The sequence below is a fragment of the Epinephelus fuscoguttatus genome, linkage group LG19 (assembly GCF_011397635.1).
Source record: "Epinephelus fuscoguttatus linkage group LG19, E.fuscoguttatus.final_Chr_v1".
Classification (NCBI taxonomy): Eukaryota; Metazoa; Chordata; class Actinopteri; order Perciformes; family Serranidae; genus Epinephelus; species Epinephelus fuscoguttatus.
This window is the reverse complement of record NC_064770.1, coordinates 3,424,415-3,443,416: the sequence shown is the minus strand read 5'-3', so window position 1 is coordinate 3,443,416 and position 19,002 is coordinate 3,424,415. Positions and strand designations below refer to the sequence as shown.

At 39.9% G+C, this 19,002-nt stretch overlaps 1 protein-coding gene across 2 annotated transcripts; it reads left to right on the top strand.

Moving 5' to 3' along the window:
- The first annotated feature begins 408 nt into the window (after window positions 1-408).
- Window positions 409-18,644, top strand: LOC125878841 (pyruvate dehydrogenase (acetyl-transferring) kinase isozyme 2, mitochondrial-like). 2 transcript variants are annotated; one of them, XR_007447796.1, is made up of 12 exons: window positions 409-714; window positions 4,013-4,154; window positions 6,270-6,341; window positions 6,522-6,709; window positions 7,014-7,103; window positions 9,478-9,555; window positions 9,668-9,744; window positions 12,551-12,649; window positions 14,314-14,424; window positions 14,554-14,667; window positions 15,847-16,866; window positions 17,463-17,595. XR_007447796.1 is itself a non-coding variant. In XM_049560278.1 (11 exons), the coding sequence occupies exons 1-11, from the start codon at window positions 585-587 to the stop codon at window positions 17,604-17,606; spliced, it is 1,245 nt and encodes a 414-aa protein (XP_049416235.1). In that variant the 5' UTR covers window positions 418-584; the 3' UTR covers window positions 17,607-18,644. The 2 variants fall into 2 exon arrangements, 1 of the variants encoding a protein (XP_049416235.1); XM_049560278.1 differs by lacking the exon at window positions 15,847-16,866 and having other exon boundaries at window positions 418-714; window positions 17,463-18,644.
- The last annotated feature ends 358 nt before the right edge of the window (window positions 18,645-19,002 follow it).

Genomic DNA, 19,002 nt, shown 5'->3' with positions numbered 1-19,002 from the left:
AGGGGAGGTATAATAAAAAAAAACAAAAAACAAGCAAACAAAAGAAAGTCACACCCTAGCCAACCATCTCCTCTAACAAGTAAAATCCAGTCCCTTACAGTCCCTTGTTTTTATTATTAATCCAAATATTAATATTAATTACAACTTTGTGACTCTATTCTGGTAGCATGTAGGGATGAAGTTGCGTCATTAAAAGGGTACACACTGTTGACAGTGGACATAGCCTATACATTTCCACCCAAGCTGTTTATCTGACGGAGGAAACGTTATACTTACGTAACGTGACCCTGTCACACTGTACACACACATACCCCCTCCAACCCCTGTTTACTATCTTCTTTTACAGTTCATGTGGGTGGAGCTGGCTGCCGCCCACCGCGCGCTCCTATTGGCTGAGACGTCTATTAAATAACAGTTCCATGTGTGGCGCTGCAGACTTTAAACGACAGCATCTGCCGGAGTTTCTCCCCTCGGCCATCACTAATAACGGTCGTCCAGCTTTCTTGCTTTTTTATTACGTCGGAGGACTTTATATCTCTCTCTTTTCTGGCTTTTATTTATTTTTGGTAAATTAGCTTTTGAGGATGACGAGTAAAATTAAGTTTGTTCAGTCTCTGATGAAGACTGCAGCGCTGGCCAACGTACCCAAACACATCGATCATTTCTCCAAGTTCTCCCCCTCTCCTCTATCAATGAAGCAGTTCTTGGATTTTGGTGAGTATCTGCTATTACTACAAGGTAGACATTTTACATACTACATGCAGACATTTTTTCTTTTGATGCTGTGAAATACACTGATGTGCCTTTACCGTTGCCTTCTATTCTTGTATGAGCATTTTTGTTTGTTCGTGTTTTTTTGTTTTTTTTTCCAAATGTTATTGATCTATTTGTGGTTGTCATTGTTTTTATAGTATTTTTGAAATGTAGCGTTTTGGCTACAATTGCATACCATCAGGAATGAGAATGATGTAATAAGTATTGCATATATTCAATCCCTGAAGCTAAATGGAGTCCGTCTGCCCCATCTGCATTGAGCTTTTAATCGTTGCTACAGTGGTAAGCAATCAGGAGAGGCGCTGAAACAAAGACAGAGCAGTACTGTGACAAAATATTCTTTTACTTGTCTCATTGGCTTGATTTCACCATCTCGTGATAGTGAAAACAAGCTGTCAGTTCCGTGCTGTCAGCCTGTTGTTCAGACCTCAGTCAGACCTTGCCACTGTGTTGATAATGGTGATGGTGGGTAACATTGCTGCTGCTCATGTTAATGCAGTTAATGGTGGTGACTATAAATGATGATGACTTTTGTTAGAGACTGTACACAAGTTAGTAGGGGGAAATGGGTCTGAGAGGGTGAGGGTACTGTCAGTTCTTTGTCAGTCTCTTTTTTCTTCCTTGTTATACATTTTATTTCAGCTGTCCTTGGCAATATAAGTATTAGTTCAATAGTAGTAGTTAATAGCTACATTAAAGTCTTCTTCAATACAGCACGATGTTCCTTTTGTTAATTATGGTCCCATTTGGGTACCAGTTGGTACCATGGCGGGTATGCTCAAATTCTTAGTCAGATCCACAGGTCCACCCTCTCCTCCAAATATGAGCCACATCTGGCTTAAAAAAAATAAACAGCCAAACCCAAGGTAGGTAACATAACATTGAGTATGTAGCCTAACGTAATAATGCTCCACCACGATTCTTTTCCTAAAGCTAACTTAACCGGTTGCTACTTTGTTGGGCTTTAATTTGTTATATATCATACGAATATGACGATACATTAAGTAAGTAACTTTAAGTTCCGTGGTGATTGCCAAATATAATTCTTTTCATAAACCTAACCTATGTTACTTTGCTTTCCTAGCCCAACCTACATAACTTTACATTAGGTGTGTAACTTTATGTTAAGTATGTAACATAATCATGCCCAACCATGATTCTTTTCTCAAACCTAATCTAACCGGTAGGGGTGCTAATTTGTTGGGCTCTGTTTTGTTAGATATTATACAAACAATTTTTTAAGGACACATTTAAATACATAACTGTCTGTTAAGTATGTAACGTGACGATGGCCAAATATGTAACTTTACATGAAATAGGTAACATGATGATGCCCAACCATGATTCTTTTTCTAAACCTAACCTAACTGGTTGGAGCGCTGTTTTGTTGGTTGCTAATTTGTTACATGTCATATAAACTGCTGAATGAGTTGACTTCAGCGGCACAGATTTTACTGTAAGGTTTAAACTGGAGTACACCATTAAACAAGTTGTACCAATTTAACAGTTATATTATTTTGATATGTAAGGGTGATGCAGTGTTTTTCAGTAGAGAGACAGGTCCATGGAAGAGCATCAATTATTGTCCGGAGGGCTGTGATTTTTTAAAACAAACAAACAAACCACCATTGTAGTTTTTGTACAGGTCTCAGTTTTGTTCTAAGTATTTAAATTTTTTCTTCATGATTTGATGCGAAATTAAAGGGAAATTTCAGTTTATTTCAACCCGTCTCCTATCATCCTAAAGGTTAGTCCACTAAACAAGCTTTTTCTCCACAAAGACCGCCTCATATCGTTAGGATAAATGTCAGAGAACATATAGAAAACGACATGTAAACGTGTTGTCTTACCTTCCCGGTGTGCTGCCATGTTTGTTGTTTACCATTTAGCTAAGACTGCAACCGGTCCCATTCCTTGCAACAGAGGTATTCCTCTTCTGTGGGCACTGGGGTATAGCATTCACAGGTAACGTTACACCACCAGTCTCCAGAGTTAAAGACTTCCAGCAGCCATTCCTCCTCTGTCGTCCTCTGGCTGTTGTGCTTCTCTCTCTCTCCTCCTCTGTTCTTCAATTTCAAGAAGCTCTTTGTCGGTGTATTCTGGCTCAAATAAATAAGGGCGGCCATCAAACTCTGCAAAATCAAATTCCTCCCCCACAAAGTTGAAGTCTGGCAAAAAGTCAGCCATTATTCTATAAATCTTTCATAAAATAAATGAATGAACTTTTCAGGCTACTGTCCGGTTCTGCCTTGCAGCTGCTGCGGCTTGTTTTCGCGAGATTTCAGGCATGTTATGAGATTACTGCTTGTTCTCGCGATATTTCGACCGCACTTTGGGAAGCAGAAGTAAACGGTAAACACACGGTAAGGTAAGACAACAACTCTGAAGACCACCTAAATGTGGAATGTTAGTATATAGGCTTTCCACATTGAGAGGCGATGGCCGCCCTTATTTATTTGAGCCAGAATACACTGATGAAGAGCTTTGTGAAATTGAAGAATGGAGGAGGAGAGAGAGAGAGGCACAACAGGTAACGTTAGAGGACGACAGAGGAGGAATGGCTGCTGGAAGGATTTAGCTCTGGAGCTCGGTGGTGTAACGTTACCTGTGAATGCTGTACCCCAATGCCCACAGAAGAGGAATACCTCTGTTGCAAGGAATGGGACCGGTTGCAGCCTTAGCTAAATGGTAAACAACAAACCTGGCAGCACACCGGTAAGGTAAGACAACACGTTTACATGTTGTTTACTATATGTTCTCTGACATTTATCCTAACGATATGAGGCGGTCTTTGTGGAGAAAAAGCTTGTTTAGTGGACTAACTTTGCACTTGAAGGGATGCCCGTTCAATTAAGTTTTAACAGGTCTGACGCTACGGCTGTATCTAGGCTAACGGCTAACATGCTAACTATTACTTCTATGTCACTAGTCACTTGAAACAAATTTAGGACGATAGGAGACGGGTTGAAATAAACCGAAATTTCCCTTTAATAGTTTCATTTTGGATTTTTCTCAGAGTTTTCAACCACATCTCACAACCATTTGCTCTTTCATGGCTGACTTACAGTAGGTTACTTATGAAAATTGAACCATCTCAATTTGCTGATGAAGACTGTGACATGTGATTTGAAGTTGCCTAAAAAAGTTACTTAGTGGACCCTGAGTTCCACTATTTTTTCAAACCAGTTATAACTTGCTTCTTATCCTTGTAGTAAACCTCTTCTGTTCTGTTCTCAAGGTTCAACCAATGCCTGTGAACGCACGTCGTTTGTCTTCCTTCGTCAGGAGCTTCCTGTCCGTTTGTCCAACATAATGAAGGAGATCAACCTATTGCCGGACCGACTGCTGGCCACGACCTCTGTCCAGCTGCTCCAGAGCTGGTGAGGTAGAGAGTAATTGATTAATAAAGTATCTGATTGACAGAGATTCACTGACTTGTTTATTAACTGACCTTACATGTCACTAAGTCATACAACATCTTGTTCAAGTATAAATATTGTTACCTCATGTTTCTTTTCTTTTTGTGTTCACGTAACAAGAATACATGTAACGTTCCTTCGTTGGAGATTTTTATGTTTTCACTTCAGGTACACAAAGTCATCTGGCTCCTCAGACTTGTGAAACATTTCCAAAACTCTTTCAAAACGTTCCTTTTTTCTGCAGAGTAGGTCCTCATTGTAAAGAATTGCAAGCTTGTTAATCCGATTGCTATGAATAGCAGGCTGCCACTGCAGTGTGAGCTCAGATATAATGACACATTACATTACAGAGCAGTAAAAGGAGAAGGAGGGAGGGTGGGTGAACTTTGTTCCAGTTCCTCCTGTAACTCCTGCCTTTCTAATTTTTGTTTTTCCTTGGCTTGCCCGCTTGCTGTTGCAGCTGAGCGGAACAGCACATTCAGTTCGGTAGCCTCACTGCTGAATGACAAAGTGATAAACAATGTCACACTTTCAGCATCATTCATAAGAAAACTGCAATGTTGGAAGATATTGACATATTGATTGTGTAATTAAATGTCTGTATTCTCAATGTTTTGAGACTAATTCAAGATTTGTTCCATCTTTGGTCATGGATATGTGATCACTGACCTTTGACCTCATTAATGGAATGTTGCTGATTTTGGGAAGTTTGACAAGTTTGGTACATAGAATAATGCAGAGGAAAGTTGTGTCAGGCCTTTAAAACTGACATGATGTTGCAATATTAAGTAACAGAATTCTATGTTTATAGTATTTAATGTACTTTAGTGGGCTCATTTAAACTTTTTTTTTTTGCCAGCTCTCTCTGTGTTCTCTATAATACTGAAAGCATGCTATGGTGACTCTAGGAAATATCTAGGAATTACTCACAGGCAATGATTTCTCACCAGTCATACATTTTCTGCTCAGGACAAGCTAGCATGGTGCCCTGTGACTTTCGTAACCCATAATGTGCCTTCACAAGATAGCAGCGAAATTGTCCACTGACAGAAATGTGATATTGTGATGTGATATTTTTAAGTACCTCCAGAAACTTAAAAAAAAAAAATCTTCTAATCAGCTGACTCTAACTCAAACTGAGACAACCCACCTCCCCACAGGCTGCTGCTTGCCATCTGCTTAGAGGTGGGTTGGGCCAAAGAGGGGTCTCAGTTGTGTCAGAGTTACTTTCTATGAATCACGTCTCTCTCTCACACACACACACACACACACACACAAACACAAATGCATACTGCATGTCAGGACTGGTGATTGACAGTGTTTACATTCTCTTCATATCCCCTTCTCTCTGCGTCTCTGTCCCTGGCTGTAGTGGAGTTAAAGGGATAGGTCAGATCTTTTCAAGTGGGGTTGTATGAGGTAGTTGTCCATAGTCAGTGTATTACATACAGTAGATGTCATTTGGCAAGCTCTCAGTTTGGAGAAGCAGGCAGGAGTCCGGCATATTGAGAATATTTTTGCCACTTTACCGTCAGACGGCCTATTCAGTTCCCCATCTATGCTCTCATCAAGGCCACTAGACTCCATTGACAAAAAGATTTTGACTCTCTGAAGATGGAGCTGCTGGTCTACCACTGCCTTGATCAGTTAGTTAGTTTGTATTTTTTGTGTGACTGGATCTGAACTAACCCTTTTAAATGCCAGAGTCACACGAACATAAACAAACAAACCAGATGAGGTGGTGGTAGATAAGTAGTTACTGTGCTCAGTGAGATAAATTGACTGATTTATCAATGAAAAATATGTTTTGCTGCTGGCCCCTCCGCAGCAGTAATTGCTGAGCTTCCATGTCACTTCTCTTGCCTGCTTCATCAAACTGGGGGTGTGCCGACTGACATTTGTTGTATGTAATACACTGACTGTGGATAACGATCCCTTACAACCTTGCTTCAAAATATCCGAACTATCCCTTTAATGTGTGCATGTGTGTGTTTACCATGCTCTAGCTATTACTATCTCTTATGACAGCAGGCTTGCTGGATAGTCCGTGACTCTCCAGTGTTTGTGTTCACTCAGGTACATCCAAAGCCTGATCGAGATCCTTGAATTTCTAGACAAGAACCCCGAAGACCAAAGAGTCCTTGAGATGTAAGTATAGCACACCCGTCTGAGCAACAAAACAAACAAAAGCAGAACAGATCTGGACAGGATGACATTGCTTTCACTTGCTTCTTTTTCTCTAACCTAATCTCTGCCTTCTTGCTCTCCTCCTGTCCTTTCCCTCCTCCTCTCTTCTTTCTGTTGCCCTCCTCTGCACACCAATCCGAGGTTTGTGGAGGTCTTGGAGGGCATCAGGAACCGGCACAACGAGGTGGTGCCCACCATGGCTCAAGGAATCATTGAGTACAAAGATGCTTTCGGCCAGCAGGATGCCGTTACTGATCACAACATCCAGTACTTCCTGGACCGCTTCTACACCAGTCGCATCTCCATCCGCATGCTCATCAACCAGCACAGTGAGCTGCCACACACTCACACATGCACGCACGCACACGCGCACTCACACATGCACACGCACACACACACACACACACACACACACACACACACACACACACATTTGCTTCCAGACTGACTCCAGTTCATATTGCATGAACCTGTTATAACCATACCTGACCACATGACCAAAAGTCAGTGATCACACTGTCAGATTATGTAAATATATAGCTAATATTATGCTATTAATCATTATAAATCCCATAACTGATAATACTAGTGGTAGTTGTTGTAGGAATAAAAACTTTGTCCTCTTTCTTGCAGCTCTTGTCTTCAACGGTAACACGAACCCCGCCCACCCCAACACCATTGGCTGTATCGACTCCATGTGTGATGTGACAGAGGTAGCACGAGGTAGGAAGAAGGAGAAGAGAGAGAGAGAGAGGGAGAGAGAGAGAGAGAGAGAGAGAGAGACTTTCACAGGCGGTTTTGACCATTGGTAATTAGGTTTATATCAGCTGACACTTGCCCTTAATTCCATGATGTTCTTGTTACAATCACATGGCAACAATTTATTTAGAATGTGTGTTAAAATGGCATGTGACTCCAGTAAATACAGTGAATAACACAGAGTACGGTAGAAAAGTAAAGAAAATAGAGAAGACAAAACCTTTTTTATGTTATGAGGAAGTCTTCAGTTTGCAGCTTTATATGACACGAGGCTGGATTACCAACTAGGCAAGGAGCCCGAGACTCACAGGTGCCCTGGCTCTAAAAAGCCCCACATTCAGTGCATGTGAGTTGGTTTGTAATTTAATTCTTTTGTAATCTGTTTTATTTTTGGGAATACATTCCACTCCCTGTCTTGTAGAGAGGCCCTAAATCAAAATCTAATTTTAAGAACTTCAGTGGAAACCAGTGTTAGTAGACTAACTAAACTGAGACCAAGTCATAATTAAAACCAGAGTGTGCTGAGACTGAGACAAGACCAAGACTTTTAGGGGCTGAGATTAATTCAAGTCCAGAACAGTGAGTCTCACCATAGAGTCCACATTGACACTTACAAAATGTGGAACATGGAAACCATCAGCACTCCTCAAGTACATGTGAAAGATCCACATTCCCATAAAAACATCTAGAGAAAAATAAATATTTCTCTTCATTCACCTCTTTTATTGTCATGCTATATGTGTGTATGTATCAGTGTACCATGAGAAATGTCTTGATAAAATACACAAAAAAAAGCATTACAGAGCTGTATTTCATGTGTGAAAAGCCTAGGACACCATCATTTCTGTACAAATGCTGAAATGAATGGGTGCATATACGGTGTCCATTTTGGGGTTTCCCATACATAATTCTCTCATATGGAAAATAATGTAAAACTACTGTTATTCTATTTTTTTTAACTTAACTCCCGTGATACTTTGCCTTGTGGTAACCTGTCTGTTTTTAGCTGACCTGAGGCTGGTGCTGTGTGCTCATTTAAGTCATGAGGGGCACAAATAAACCTTTTTCTCTCAATAAAAATCCTCAAATTCATGACTGCTACAGATGGAAACCAGGAAAGCGCCTGTGGTTGAAGCCGCTCTTGTCAGGTGGATTGATAACTCCCAGTCACATAATACCCCCACATAATAAATAATAAAACAGCTGTATTGTATTTTAAAACAGTGAATACAATTCAGTAAATAGCAAAAATGTCCACTTCACTACTTTATATTCATGTAATAAATAACCAAATGTCAATTAGATGGCAATCTGTTGAGAAATAAAGAAAAAGAACAGTTATGATAATTATCAGCTATAGTGATCATTTTGACCCCAACAGACGTGATCTCTGTAAGAGGTTTCGACTGTATTTTTAATCAGCTACTGTCGTGGCTGTGTTATCTATTAGGCAGGCCCAGGGCAACATTTTCCTGTTGGGTCCTCATAGCCCTCCCACCCACTGTCACCTTTGCACTGTGTATGTACTCCATCACCTCCCTTTGCACACAGCAGACTGTGCATAACAGCACGTCATCATTGCTAGAATAGAAGTAGCTGTCCTCAGGTTTTCTGTAGCTGGGGGTGACTTTTTTACATTTTGAAATATGCACAATGTGAGCACACAAATATTAAGGTTTTTAATTTAGACTTTGACACAAGATTTGGCAGAGAAACTAGGTAAGAATGCACGAAAAAGCTTGTATTCTACTTAGCTGCATAAATTTCCTAATTTTCAATTCTGGTGTTAATATCTAATTGAAATGTGTTTAATTTAATAACCGAAAAGTAATTGGTGCACAGGAAACCTAGAACAGGCCTTACTTGGTGTCTCTTGTTGAAATATGTTGTTGTGTTGTATGAAGGGTGCACTTACTCAGCATTTGGAGGTTACAGGGCACTTACAAAATGAGCAGCAGAACAAGGGGGGGCAAAACAGTGCAGTGTCCTGCATGCTGGCTGCCACGATAGAAGACCTTGAAGATGAAGTGCATTTAAAAAGCGCTGTTGTTTTTTTATACAGATATGCATTAATGTTCCCACTGGCATTTCTAAAATCCATAATGCATTTTCATAGTCAGTTATTTTAGAAACAGAGCAGTTTGGGCCAGTGTCAACCTTTGAACAGAAAGAATCAGAGCAGCTGGTTGTGATCCAACACACTTATTATCCATAATGTTTATACTGATGATAACCATGTTTTTATCACATCTGTTTATCTTTATGTTAGTTTCATTACCTGTATGCAGGGCAAAGAATAAAGATGTTTTTCCTTTCCTTTTCCTCCGTCTCTCTTCAGATGCCTATGAGAGTGCTAAGCTACTCTGTGAGCAGTATTACCTGGGAGCACCAGAGCTGGAGCTAAGACAGATGAATTGTGAGACACACACAAAAACACTGTGACAAACCACACACCAACAGTTTTGTATTGATTTCTAGAGTGTGTGTGCATCGAGTTAATTATTGTTTTGCATTTTTTCTTCCCATAGCCAACAACAATAAAGAGCCTATCCACATATCATACATCCCATCTCATCTGTACCACATACTCTTTGAGCTCTTCAAGGTAATAAATAACAGTGCATCTGCAAACACACAAAAATTAAACGCTATAGCAGGGGTATTCAGTTAAAATTCAAAGAGGTCCAGTTTGTAAAATTTCCTCCCAGCAAAAGTTGAAACTTCATAATGTCTAAATTGCATCCAATAGCCTAGGTCTGTTAAATAAATTCAACACTGCACATTTCATTTAAACAATATTTATTTTCAATTTTCAAAGTAGGATACTTTTAACATGGAAAACAAATAGTTGTTTGTACAAGAAATAAAATAAGTCCTATAGCTAGCACAATGAACTTGAGGCCTACATTGCAAGTAAAAGAAAACAGGGCCACATTTCTTCTCAATAAAACAAATACTCATCAATGGCGGAGGATATGCATACTGCACTATGACAGTACATCATTTGCTGATATTTCTGATTTTCTGGTTGTCATAGTTGACCTTGAGATTTGCTTTTTTTGTCACACAATTTGTTTTTTTGGTTTACTTTTTTTTTTAATTAATGTCTTGGCAGCGGCGTTCAAGCACTCCTTCACAACTGTCCTGTCACTGAAAGTTTTTCTATGTTGCCCCAAAAACCATGCAGTCTTCAGTGAGCAGTCACTTGTACTTTGCTGAGCTGTAAATTAATGTGTGATGAGCTGAGTGGATCTGTCATGCTCTAATCTCAGTTATTGGTGTTCAACCAAGGAGCTAATCTTACAAAAAAAATATATATATAATGAAGCCAGTAATCATCAATGGAGAAATGGTCGAGATGTTTGATGATTTTAAATATTTGGGCACATACATTGACAGCAGTCTTACTTTTCAAATAAATACGGATCACATTTTTAAAGTTCACAACGCTTCCACTTGCTACGCAAGCTCAATAATTTTGGAGGGAGTGAAACTATATAGTATATAGGAGCCTGGTGGAAAGTATCTTATCATTTAATATGATTATGTGGTATGGAAATCTGAACAATAAATGGAGAAACAAACTGCAGAAAATAGTAAACATGGCCTCCAAGACCTTAGGGAAGCCACAGAAACAGCTGACTAGTCTATACAATGAATTCATCAGAAATAAAGCTGAGAAGATCATTAACGACCCTTCTCATCCTTTGTACAGTGAATTTGAACTTTGACCTTCAGAGAAGTGTTATAGACTACCGATGGCAAGGAAAAATCTCTATAAAAAGTCCACTGACCCAGACGCTGTCAGTGCAATAAATAAAACTAGAATGCGGTAGATATTTACCTTGACTCCTACTTTTTACTTTTGATCAACGCCACAGATTAACAACATATGAGACACAAAGGTTTGACTATGGCTGCCAAAGAATGAACAATAATTGGTCCATCCATTCACTTTTAAACATTTTGTTTTCTGTATCAACTTTCCTTACTTTCGAGCAATCCATGTCTTCTCATTCCCACATCTCTCTTCTGGTAAACAATCGATTTGAATGGCTCATTTGAGTGGCGCTATGATCAAGGTAAATGATTGCAGAATTACCTGGATTAGCTGTGCCTGCAGTCTGTAGCTGTGACCGTCAGGAGGAAAAAACAACGCTCCCTGAGGACACATTACATTTTCTCATTAATTCATCAGAAATTGCTCACGGGTCCACATAGAATGTGCCCGGACCATGGTCTGCCATTTGGTGATGCCGGCACTATAGGATATACAGTATGCTGTACTACATACAGTAGTATAGGAGTGTTCTTGATAACTTAAAAGGCCACTCCAGTGATTTAGTATTGCAATTCACTAAATTTTGGAAAGACAGATTTTGTTTTTGAATAGTTAAAATTGTACATTCAGAGGTAGCGATATCCTGACTCTTATTGTCTAGCATGGGTCAAACACCAAAATCATTGGATCCTACGATTCCCATAGTGCATCTTGATAGCATCTCTTCATTAGACCCTATGAGCATGGTAAATACCCACATCTTTCAAGTTTCACACCCAAAGGGTGTAACACAGCCTTTCAGTGAAAAATGTGTAGTCTGTAAGTCGAGACAACGCGGATGACATCATTATGTCATAATTAACCCGTCTGTCCCCTTTTCACTCCAATAACAGTTGAGCAAGCTTGGGATATGGAAGAAGCCTCAGTCAGCTTTCACCTTTCCTGTTAAACTTTGATATGCTCTGTGCTAGACTTGTCTATGCTTAAAAAGAAACCCAAACTTTGAAGATGGTTAAAAGATGTGACTTGGGGGCTGTCACAGTCAACACAGACACATCACATTGTGTATAGTCACATCTTACGTTAGCAAATTAAAGTAAAATGCCAGCTAAATAGCAAGCTAACGTCTAGCTACATCAAGAGGAGTTACCCCAGTGTCAAATCATAAACACCCAGGTTTGCGTCTTCAGACTTGGCAAAGGTCCTCTAGAGCCACAGAACCAACTTCCAACTTTCTCCACAGGCTGAGAAGAGCAAACCATAATGGTGTTTTAAAATCGTGAAATTCCCCTCTAACAATACTTTAGTATCCTCCCACCCATTATTACTGTACCCATGAGCATAAACAGCTGCTGGTACCAGCCAACCAGAATCCCTTTAACACCAATTTTAGTGTTAAAACATGGTCAAAACACAAGTGTGTGTTCATAATCTAAATACTATTAAATATATACCAAATGAATTCAGATTCCAAAAGTGAATGTATTGACTTAAGCAACTGGTGCAGTGGAGTTTTAGAGCACACTGAACTTCCTTTAATATCCTCTAATATCTACCTTTGAATAAAAGTGTCAACCAACCAGTTTTGGCCACAAAACAGCTGATAAACCACTCTGTTTTCTGTCCATAGAATGCCATGAGAGCAACCATTGAGAACCACGAGGCCAGCAGGACCCTCCCACCCATCAAAGTCATGGTCGCTCTTGGTGGAGAAGACCTGTCAATAAAGGTAAGTGACTCCTACATGAGTGCATACACCATTCATGACAGCAGGAGAATCTATGAAACCCCAGAATGCATTAGCAAATATCAACAACAAAGCTTTCTCTAAAATCACAAGTTGAAAGAATAAGAAAGGTGTTAGTTATAAGCCCCAAATTCTCAAACCAAAAATAGAAACAGTTGGCTCAACTGAAACTTTATTCCAAATAAAACCACAATAATCTTCCCTAAAGCCATGCTCAAACATGTAACACATACTTTATTTGCATACTCTAAGGTGATTATGAGATGCTTGTTTAAAAGAAGCTATGGAAAGAATGGTAAATGGACCTGCAATGGTACAGCGCCTTTCTAGTCATCTGACCACTTAAAGCACTTTTTACACTACGAGTCACATTCACCCATTCACACACACACATTCATACATTGGTGGCCGAGGCTAACGCACAAGGTGCCACCTGCTACTCAGTTTTAACACACTCACACACCGATGAACAGCCATTGGGAGCAATTTGGGGTTCAGTATCTTGCTCAAGGATACGTTGACATGCAGGCTGGAGGAGCCCGGGAATGAACCGCTGTGCTTTCGATTTTTGGATGACCCACTCTACCTCTGAGCCACAGAAGGAGTGGAATGAATTCTTTCCATTCTTTTTGTCCCCATTCTGAAACTATGTTTTCCCCCTTTGCCCCGTTGTCCTTGTTACTCCAACTGACTGCTGTTCAGCTGCTTAATTAGGTTGCATAAATCCTATAAATCCTCATTGTCATCTTTCCAGATTCCAAGCTCATTCATTGACGTAATCGGCTCCTGGCACCTACATCCATATTAAGAAATGATTAACTCAACACACTGTTGTTTGATAATTGCAACCATTGCACTGATTGCCTAACATGGAAAAACTGACTGCGTTCCAATACCCATACTACTGTAACACTTAGTATGCCAGTAAAAGATTTTGTATGTCCCAATACACAGTTTGTCAGATGCAGTATACCAAAAATACCAGCAATACATGCAGCTGCATTTTGCAGTATGCAAGACAGCATGTTTTTCAGGCTAGTCTGACCCACACTCCTCTGCACATTGGACGATACGTCATATCGACCGAGCTGCAAACAGATGAAAGCTTGTGGACAGCTGACAGAAGCCTCATTAACGAATTACAGCGCGTTCAAGTGACTGATGACCTATTGAATAGGTAGTAATTTTAGGAAATTATGATTATGTGAAATTATTATGAATGAAATTATTAGTATGTATTATGAACATAATACTGGCTGTTACAATGTATGCGTTTTGTATCACCAAGGTAACGTTAAAGTGATAACATAATGCAAGAGGCTCAAAGTTTAAAACAAACAGTGTTATGAGGAACAATTGTATGTCCCAACAGCATACATCATGCAACAGTATGTACTTTGTAAGGACAGCTGAAATTCGTGTTGATAGTAAAAACGGACACAGGGTGAATGTAAACATTAAGGGGGGATTACACACACACACACACACACACACACACACACACGTAAATGGTCAACTTGTCTTCTGTTTTATGCTAACAAGTGCTCCAAGCTGAGATTTTCCCCCTTTTGTAGTGATTAAAGACATCATGACTGCTAAATTATCAATGCTGTGATAACCTCTCCATAATCTTTGTCCCCCTGCAGATGAGTGACAGAGGAAATGGTGTTCCCTTCAGGAAGACAGAGCGTCTGTTCAGCTACATGTACTCCACAGCTCCCAGACCCTCCATAGGAGACAAACACAGAGCCCCACTGGTGAGCAACCCACACACAAACACTCAAACAGTATGCACAAAATTAGTATGAACACATGAGGAGAGCTCTGTGTGTGTGTGTGTGTGTGTGTGTGTGTGTGTGTGTGTGTGTGTGTGTGTGTTTGTACAGGCAGGGTTCGGCTATGGTCTGCCCATCTCTCGTCTCTACGCTCGCTACTTTCAGGGAGACTTACAGCTCTACTCTATGGAGGGTCATGGCACTGATGCAGTCATACACCTGAAGGTAATACACTCGTTACATACACAAATGCATGCTCCAACATATTTCTTGATGTAAATAGTCATTGTCGGGTAGTTGGATTGGGTACAAAGGTCATGGCCCTACTCTTGAAATGGGGCCCAGCTGTGTATCTTAAATAGAATTGGCTTCTCATTTTTAAATAAAGGCAACATGAGAGGAGAGTCAAAACTATCAGCTATTACAACACATTTTTACAGAAGCTGCACAGCAACTCATTACACTTGTTCTTTTTATGAAATGAAACTTTGACAAGAATGATCATAATGCAAATCAGAGATTTAAGTATTTAACAAATGTGTGTGAGTTATGATTTTAAAAAAAAATCTACTTTAAAGGAATTGTTCAGCATTTTTGGGGAATGCACTTACTGTCAAGAGTTAGATATGTAAACTTATCCCTCTCACCATAAGCCTTATTTTAGCAGGAGTCTCAGCTCGTTGAGTGGCAACTTCACGACAAGACTCCAAGAATTCACTGCCACTGTCCTTTTCCCTAACCAATCAATGTATAGTCATGTTTCCACCAAACACTTTAGGTATGGTTCCTTTGGAACCAAAAGTAACCCCTCAGACATGATACCTAGACCCTAGATCCATTTAGCGTTTCCACTGCAATAGGGCTGCAGCTATTGATTCTTTTAGTAATCGGGTAGTCTATTGATTATTCTGATCAGATGACCTTAGTGAACATGAGGGAGTCTGACTAAAAACATATATGAAGCAAATTGACTGCAGCATTTTATTTTCTGTGCTTCTATTTTATCTAGCAAAACATGACTAATACATCATCAGGTAACATTAGTCACCGCAATGATTTCTGTCATTATTCAGCCATTATAAAGCCATAATACATGTACATTCTTTACATGCATTACAAATGTCAGCTAGCAATCACTGATTAAAGTTAAATGAAATTAAACGCGACATTAACGTTACCTTGTTGTGTCAGGTCCGTTTGGTGAAACCGATGCATACACTGAATGTTTACCACTTAGATGTTGTAGCATTGAGGACACGCTATTGTGGTATGCTAACTCTGTTTTGCAATACACACTGAAATCTTTTCTTTTCGTTTGGAACTTGTAATGATCCCTCACCCTTGACACTTTCTTTGGGTTGTCTCTCTCTCTTGTCTTGTCCCTCTTCCTCCACTGTTTTGCAGTCCGCCCTTCACATCCATGATACAGCTGCGTAGGCTATCAACAGCGAAAGTAATATATGCGCAGGAAATGATTTGCCATGAGGCTTTTTAGTAATCGAATTATTCGAATTACTTGAGGAATCGCTTCAGCCCTACACTGCAAACAGTACTCCTAAATGAGGCTGGGGTCATTGTCACTCACTGCTCTGTCCAGCAGTTACTGTATTTCCTCATCATTGACACAGATGGAAGTTTGCATCTCGTTTATCATCCACTTAACAGGGTTGCACGTTGACATTTTCATAACAAAGAGGAACAGGCTGCAATGAGAGTCTCTCTCCATGGGATATTTAAAGACTGCAGGTTTTTGCAGGTTGCAGGTTTTTTTTAGTCCTACTCAGGCAAGCGCAGGGGTTTACTTTTGCTGGAGCCCACAGGAACAATGCTTTGCCAAGCTCTTTTTCTCCAATTGAGGATTAGAATATATGCTACATATATATCCGGTCCAAATTAATATATATTTTTAAATGCTTGAAGATTCACTCATTACTGAAAGTGTATGTCATCCAAGCAAGAGATAAAAACTAATTGAATGGTCAAAGTTGTCATATTGAAATTTAAGGTGTGTTGATGGATTCATGTCATCAGCTCATGCATTGAGTAACATTACAAGTAAATGTCCCACCTTAAAAGTTGCCAGCAGTTGGTCTAGTGAAGTAAGTTATTTTTTTCTCAGACCACAGCTGCTGTGAGAGGCAGCAAAACATCTTTTCATTTTATAGTTACAGTTTACTACTGTGTGTAAAACTCTCCACGGTATGAACAGTGGTTACATAAAACCAGCCACAGCTCAGCCCCTGAGAAGAGTGACCATTCGCTACTGACCAATCAACAGACTACAGTGTTTGTAGCTCCACCTTTTAGTACCATATCTGTGTGCTAGGCACCACAATAGAGGGGTGACCAAAAATGGGGACAGTAAGGAATGTTTCCATTGGTACCATCCACAACTTTTCACACCGGAAACTGAAAATGCCACAGGTATGTAGTAGTGACACTTGTGAATGTCTTGGTTGCATCTCAGCATGCTGAACTGCTTTTTCCCTAGATCTGTGTACAAAACCAATTGAATGCAGGTATCATTTGACAGGTTGATAACTTAAAGGTATCAAGTGCCAATACCCAGCCCTCTCTATTGTGCTTTCCATTGTTGTTATTACTCCTCATTGGTTCTGGCATACCGCTTGACAACTATTAACAACAGCTTGACAAGGTATTAGTCCTGCTCATTGGTAAAGTTTTTTTATTGTAACAGACAAACCACTGTTGACGCTAGATGAATCAGTCAACTTGAACTTGGTTGAGTGGGCAGATTTAATTGTCTGGACACAGGCAAGAACCCAACTGCACTAGCTGGTCTGTGTAGGACGTGTTGCTCTGACAACCATTTAGATTAATTTAAAATGATAAATCCAAACTTGTGCCAGGTTGTTAACAATCAAATGAAGCTAACAAGGTCATCCATGTACAAAGATCGAGGCCCAGGTATAGAGTGAATAACACTAAGGCAGAGGAAGTATTCAGATAAACCACCCCTATGATCCCTGCATTTAAGTCTGTTTTCTGTCTGTCTCTAGGCATTGTCTACAGACTCAGTGGAAAGGCTGCCAGTGTTTAACAAGACCGCTCTGCGTCACTACAAGCTGAGTTTGGAGGCAGATGATTGGTGCATCCCCTCCAAGGAGCCGCTGGACCTGGCTGTGTACCGTGCTGCCAAGTGATTCAGTCATGACCTGACATGACTTCTGACACAAACCCTTAAAAGCATACCATTAAAAGTCCTTCAAAAGCAGGACATGGTTGGACCAGAACTATTGGCCCAGCGATGGACCAAAGCTGAAGTGACCAAAAGTGGCCAAGGAGATCAAAGAGAAGGCACAGCATGGATTGTCAAGGAACTTCCTTGATAAGAGCTTCCATCTTCTTCCTGTTTCTCCCTCTGCTTTCTTTACATGTGTGATATACATAGAGGAAGACGAGAACAAAATTGACATTCTGGGTCAAGATGGCGGATGGTCAAAGATGCAGTGATAGAAAGCCAGAAAGAGAGAGAGAGTGATGGAGAGGTGAGCTGAACTGATAGTAGGGCTGGATGTTTTGAAGACAATCTCTATTTTGTCTGAGCAGTATTGGGATTTAGGAACACGTTTCACCCAAATGTTAGCAACCCATTATGCTGATTCCTTTTAATTAAGGTTTTTTAGGGTGCCTCTCAACCAGTCAGGTCTTTTAGTTCAGAGGTACCAACAGAATATTTTCCGCAGTAAGTGGATTAAGTGCCTGTTCATGCTGACTGAGAAGTGTGTTTTTTCAACACTATGCAAACTATGTATTTCTTTTTTCTCGTCTTGTTAAAACTGACAGTGTAAATCTTCCCTTGAGTTCCTGTTTTGTGAACAGATGTTCAGCTGCTCAGTTGCTTACAGTGCCGAGGACTAAGGATCATTTGGTTAGAGTTTAGCAGGTACTATAACATTGTCAAAGAGTTATGTAAACTGGAATGTGCCTTTATCAGTGTGTCATAAAGATCTGTAAGAGGTCCAAACTGCAATGACTGACTGTGTTTGAAAATAATCACTGTAATAATAACTATTTTACTGTAAATTGTGATTTACTGTGTGTATTTGCAGATATATGTGATCCAGATGTTGTTTTATTTCATCACTTGAGGTGTCTGAATTTTATTTTATATTTGAAGTGAATTGTTCATATTGGAGGACTTCTATTTTTTTTTTATAAAGAAATCATCCTGAAATTAATTTTACTTATGTTCTCTTTATATTTTGAGTGAATTCACTTTTGCCAATTCAGGATTACGTCCTTGGTAGTTTTACTGACAGAGTGTGTGTCTCAAAGGACATGAATTGTGCAGGAAGGGAAGTAACAGATCTGAAAATGGACCAATCAGGCACTGAGTTATATAACACAAGATACACAAGTACAATCGTGTGTGTGTGTGTGTGTGTGTGTGTGTGTGTGTGTGTGTTTCTTTGTGTCAATGACCTGGAATAGTTCATAATGGTAGGCTACAAGGGTCAATGCAGGGACTTTGCCTGTCATGCAGGGTATGTTTAATGGGACTTTGGTTATCACGCAGAGTGTGTGTGTGTGTGTGTG

Bases quoted from the DNA above. Each gene is read 5' to 3' on its own strand.
- LOC125878841 (XM_049560278.1), top strand. From the start codon at position 585: ATGACGAGTAAAATTAAGTTTGTTCAGTCTCTGATGAAGACTGCAGCG. The intron at 7,104-9,477 runs GTAGGAAGAAGG...GTCTCTCTTCAG, and splicing joins TGTGACAGAGGTAGCACGAG to ATGCCTATGAGAGTGCTAAG. The intron at 9,556-9,667 runs GTGAGACACACA...TTCTTCCCATAG, and splicing joins GGAGCTAAGACAGATGAATT to CCAACAACAATAAAGAGCCT.